The sequence below is a fragment of the Anneissia japonica genome, unplaced genomic scaffold (genome assembly GCF_011630105.1).
Source record: "Anneissia japonica isolate Jap-2015-1 unplaced genomic scaffold, ASM1163010v1 scaffold287869_len1821871_cov162, whole genome shotgun sequence".
In the NCBI taxonomy this organism is placed as follows: Eukaryota; Metazoa; Echinodermata; class Crinoidea; order Comatulida; family Comatulidae; genus Anneissia; species Anneissia japonica.
Window position 1 is genome coordinate 343,972 of NW_022741034.1, and position 5,414 is coordinate 349,385.

Here is a 5,414-nt window from a genome sequence, read left to right on the forward strand (position 1 = left end):
TACATACATACATAGCTAAGTTATCACTTAGGAAGATAGGCATGCAAATTAGTTATGCAAATGATTACTAAATAAATGCATAGGTAGCAGTGTCATGATACTACATACCTCTTTAGTCATTTTGGCAAATTATGCAAATTAATTATGTAAAATATGCTAATTAATACAATATGAATACATAATGAGTAGAAGTGCAATGATGCAATGTACAGTACCTTCTTGGTCATGGTGGCTGAGAAGAGGTATGTATTCCTTTGTTTTGGGATGACTTTGAGGATTTTGTTCAACTCTTCTTCAAAGTCCATATTCAAAATACGGTCAGCTTCATCCATTACCTGGACAAGAAGTAAAAATATTATTTTAAGACATAATTACAAGCACTCTAATTATTAGGGAGACTTATTTTATACCTTGTTTCACAAACTTATTTTTTTTTAAATCATCAGAGGAGGGCGAAAAAAAATAAATAAAATTTACTTTTCTCATTTAGCAAATGGTTTTGCTAAAAACATCCAGACGGAGGAGAAAATAAAAATAACCTTTCATTATTGAATGTAAAGAGTGTAGTAATAGGATGGTTAAATCCATTAAATTTATATAATTAGGAAGAAATATACATATCTTATTTTTGGAGATTTCAAGGCAGCAGTGGGGTAATAAAAATAAAGAAAAACTTTTATTTTTTTCTTAAATTTCACACACATAATGGCTACCATTCATTAAGCTGCTCTCAAATGCCAAGCTGCTGCCTGAGTCACCGACATCTTTCCTGCTCAATGTTATTTTTTGTTTAATCCTTAACAAACGATAAATTTCTTCTTGAATCTTGAATTTACTGAATTGGCAATGATAATTTTGTGTGGTTCTTACCAGATATTTCAATGCTCTCAAGTTGAATCCCTTTGTGTTTTCCAAATGGTCTACTAGTCGACCTGGGGTAGCTATAAAAGAAACAGATTTTATAAAAAAATTGTCTTTAGGGTCTGTGAAATAATAATTATGAAATACAAGTATAACAGACTGATTTCTGAAAATCCAAACCTCTGTACCCTACCTATGATAATATGCGGTTTCTTGGCCAATTGTAAAGCTTGTGTCATCATATCAATTCCACCAATCACAACAGCTGTAAAATGATAAAATAAAAGGCTGCGAAATATTTAAAATTATAGCAGTGTGCGAAAATAGAGGGCTTTACAGTATTTCTGGTCACTTATTTCATTTCTAACCAAAACTTCTCAATTAGAAAATGTATTTCTTTCAGCTGTGTATTTCGTATTTTTAATTAACATCATTATTATCATCAAGCATACACATCAATCATCATTTAAACCTTAACCATCATTTTCTTCAATCATTATCATTGTCATTATTTATAATCAGTCATCATGACCACCACTAAATTATTTTAAAAATGTAAAAAATCGTGAAAAAAAATAATGTTATAACAATTTAAACAAGCCAGCAGGCCTGGAAAGAAATGCTTGTGCCTTCATGAAACCATGAAAGTTGTCTCGATAAAATGTGTCCAGCACCAAATGTTATCTGTACACTATACCTATATGAGGCTTGTTGTGGCAAAAAGGCTTAGTTGTAGCAAAAATTGAAATTTAAATTATTGGTATTTTCAGATACCTGAGTATGTGATCTTTAAAATGAGAGGTCATTAATTCAAATTGGACATTTCAAGCCTAAAATATTGGAAAGTGAAAGTACAGCACTCTTAAAGTCAAGATAAACATGATTTTGAGTAATTGCCTTCCAAAGTTATTTGTGCATACATTGTTTAATAGAATTAACTATCTAAATAACATTAAATAAACAATTTGTTGACCACTTCCAGAACTAATACTTTGGGACATGATTAATAAGGCATTAAACTGTTGATCTATAGTGAAAAAAAAATTTGGATTTTTTGAGAGCTCCCATATTTCATAGCTCATTTACTCAATACTGGCCTGTGCGACAACTTAACCATTTCGCCACGACGTGCCTCATATAGTCCAACAGTTTAATTACTTAATTTATGTTCCTCAAAATTCCTCCAAGACATGTTGCCTCCGACTGTGCACTTTTTTTCAGCCCTGGAAGCACGAATACATTCCAAAAAAAAATGGGCTTACCACAGGTGACCCCAATACTGCTTCCCAGTGCTTCAAACTGCTCAGAAATCTGGAAGGCTAGCTCTCTTGTTGGTGTCAACACCAGAGCAAATAACCGCTGTGGCGTTTCCAATAGAGCTTGAAGTATTGGAAGGGCAAATGCAGCTGTTTTGCCAGACCCGGTCTCTGCTAAGCCGATCACATCCTTTCCTTAAATATGACAACAAAAGCAAAATAAGTCAAGGAATCAACCATAAATTTAAAATATAAATGTATCATTCTATACTTAATGAAGTACAGTACCGTACAAAATGGAAATATTTTAGGAAGGAAACGTAAGTTGTCTACTAACCCTGTAAAGCCACAGGTATTGCTTCTCGCTGGATTTTAGTTGGAGATTTCCATTTAAGTTCAGCACAGGCTTCACACAGCACATCAACAAGGCCCTGTATTGAATTATAAAATAAAACCAATACTCATTTCAACTCCCTAATATACATTCAGTGTTAAAACATCATTTTTTTAAATGCTATGTCGAAAGAAAAACAATAGTAAGCCTACTTTACATTGACATTTCAAAACTATTTCATAAATTTATTCCCAACCAATCAACTCCCAACCCCATGTCTGTATGATAAATATGCTTCTGTTGAGTAATAAAGGGCCTGATGTTCTACTGCAATTAGCACAATAAATAATATATGATGTAAACATAAAACTAATTGCTAAATGCTACGTTTTTAAATTTGCAAACCTCAAAGAATTCATGGAGCCTATCATTTTATGATAATGTATCCAAAATCATATTGGGTCATTCCAGCTACATCAGCCAGAAATATAAAAGTGCCCCAGTGACCTGTCTTGGATTTTTCGTAAAAACAATTCTAAAAATACATTGTTATACAAGAGAAAATCCAAAATTTCAGTTTCAATTTCCAACCAGTTAAGTTATGAACTTTTAAAAGTTAGGTACCAGACCCCCGCACCTCACCCTTTTTATACCAGTAATGGCTCCTTTAACTGAAGTACAGTAGTTAAGAAACAAAATCTAAACTTTCTACTTACAATGATACAGTATGTGTACTGGTACCTAAATTTCAAAAGGTCATAACTTAAAAACCGTTTGGAAATTGAAGCTGAAATTTTAGATTCTTTCTTTTGACATAGATACTGTAGAAAGATTTATTTATTTTTTTTTTTTAAGGGAAATCTAAGCAAGGGGGCATGATGGTTTACTTGAGCTGGAATAACCCTATTTCAATAATAATGTTGGTACCATATTTAAGTCAATTCTCCTGAAAAAAATCTTGCATTTTAACTTGTTTTTATTTTTGCAATGTAATTTTCTTTATTCTATCCATTATTATTTCTCTTTCCTTCTTTTTCTACCATTTAAATTTATTAAAAATGTGAACAACCTGTCCTATTCTATATCATTATTTTATATTATCATTATAATACCTAAACATACAAATGGAATTATCCAGGCCATTATGCGGCCACCAGATCCGAATGCGAAATTCATTATCTGCCTGGCCTAGGCCACCCTATCACCGGATTTACACCTGGCGGTCCAGCCCAGGTAGCCATTAGGCCGGGATGCAAAAATGACAATGGTAGGTGCCTAACTAGGCTAGGTAGGCCTAGCCAATCTACACAGGCTCCCATTTACACGGTTATGTGACTAGAAACATTTTTCACTCATATAAATGATTTATATTTAAACAAACCAAAGAATCAAATGTTATAGCATCATCTTTCGATGTTTCATCGACAATATCCTCCACATGTGTGTCGCTTGTGCTCGCAGTCGTCGCCATTGTTGATAATTTGATGGGTAAATTGTGCTCAAAAAATGTGTAATCATGAAGGTCGCGTGGAAGCGTTCACCGCGTTGGGCCGTAGAATTTTCAATTTTAGATTGTCAACGATGATTGAGTCTTCATTTTTCAGTCTCTGTACGTACGTACGTCAGAACATTCGTCCTTTGGTCCTCCTACTACTAGCCTAGCCTAGGCTACTTTTCTTATGCTGATCTGATTTTAGGCCTAGCAGATCTGAAGTACTCTAAAATATCAAGATGGGTAAACTTAAACATGTTGATCTTATACTACAAGTATCCCTAATTATTTTCATGGAGATTTATCTCTATTTTAACGGATTGTACAGTCTAATGTTTGTAACGATTTTATTCTTGTACATGGCATCGGGGTTCAGGGTGGCTCGGTCTGGGTCCCAGGTCTGCATTATTGTACTGGGGGACATAGGAAGGAGTCCACGTATGCAATACCATGCAATTTCGTTTGCAAAGCTCAAGTTCGATGTAGATATCATTGGATATGGAGGTGAGGACATTCTCCAACATTGTATGAATAATTCATTATTTTATTTTATATCAATCTTTAATCTTGAATCATGATTACTAAATTTCTAGGCCTAGGCCTATGTTATATATTAACTAGCCAAAATTTACATTTTTTTAGTTTACCATAAAGCCTATAGATAGGCCTATCCTAGGCCTAGTTGAGTAGGCGAGGCCTAGACCCTTGTAGTAGTAGTAGGCCAACCCAAGACTAGGCCTTGCCTAGACAGTTTATAATATTTTAGGAAATGGTTTTGTTCCAACATTCCGTAGGCCTAGGCCTATAGTGTATTAATAACTATCGAGAATTGAAGTTTAAGGTTAACATCAAGAAGGCTCCACCAATCAAATCTCGGTCCCGGATTTGTGTTGTTGGAAATATATATCCACAATGTTTATTTTATTTACAGAGTATTCATATACTTGCATCAGGGCCACGCCCCCTTAAATTCAAGCTGCCACTTCAATTGGATGTTTTGCGGTACAATAAGAGACAGGGGTCCCAAGTCTCCTTCAAGTAGCAGAGTCCGGCCCCCGGAAATGAGACGGCTCTTGCACTCCTGCAAAAGGACATGAATCCCCTGGAAAATAACCTATCTCCCACAAATAACTGTATTCTATAATAACCCATATCATTTTTCTCATGGAAGTCTGCGTCGATTAGTACCACCATAAGCAGCATTTAAGCAATATTAGTTGTGCTATCAAAGAAAGATAGTTTAAAAAGATCTGCAGAAATGATTTCTTCAAATTTGGGACCTCTGAAGACATATTTCCTTTTTTGTGCATTCAACTTATTTTACAAATTTGTATTTTTGATTAAAAAACAGGCCTTCCAAATTATTATACAAGAATAGATTACAGTAGGCCTAGGTTTGGCTAATTCAATTTCCATTCAGAAATATTTGTAAATAGTTGGAGTTAAGTTTTTGACTTGCACGTTCATAATA

The 5,414-nt window shown here is 34.2% G+C and overlaps 2 protein-coding genes across 2 annotated transcripts in view; one reads left to right on the plus strand and one right to left on the minus strand.

Annotated features, from left to right (window-relative positions):
* Nucleotides 1-3,978, minus strand: part of LOC117118526 (probable ATP-dependent RNA helicase DDX47) — an 8,805-nt gene extending 4,827 nt beyond the window's left edge. The window contains exons 1-6 of the mRNA XM_033263151.1: nucleotides 3,833-3,978; nucleotides 2,455-2,548; nucleotides 2,124-2,312; nucleotides 1,055-1,126; nucleotides 871-941; nucleotides 216-335 (exon numbers count right to left, since the gene is read on the minus strand). Coding sequence (XP_033119042.1) covers nucleotides 216-335; nucleotides 871-941; nucleotides 1,055-1,126; nucleotides 2,124-2,312; nucleotides 2,455-2,548; nucleotides 3,833-3,922 — 636 coding nt within the window. The 5' untranslated portion in view covers nucleotides 3,923-3,978. The remainder of the gene's footprint in view (nucleotides 1-215; nucleotides 336-870; nucleotides 942-1,054; nucleotides 1,127-2,123; nucleotides 2,313-2,454; nucleotides 2,549-3,832) is intronic.
* Nucleotides 3,979-4,051: 73 nt separating this feature from the next.
* LOC117118524 (chitobiosyldiphosphodolichol beta-mannosyltransferase-like) overlaps nucleotides 4,052-5,414 on the plus strand; it is a 13,431-nt gene continuing 12,068 nt past the window's right edge. Inside the window, exon 1 of the mRNA XM_033263150.1 lies at nucleotides 4,052-4,447. Within this exon, the coding sequence (XP_033119041.1) occupies nucleotides 4,183-4,447 (265 nt within the window). The 5' untranslated portion in view covers nucleotides 4,052-4,182. The remainder of the gene's footprint in view (nucleotides 4,448-5,414) is intronic.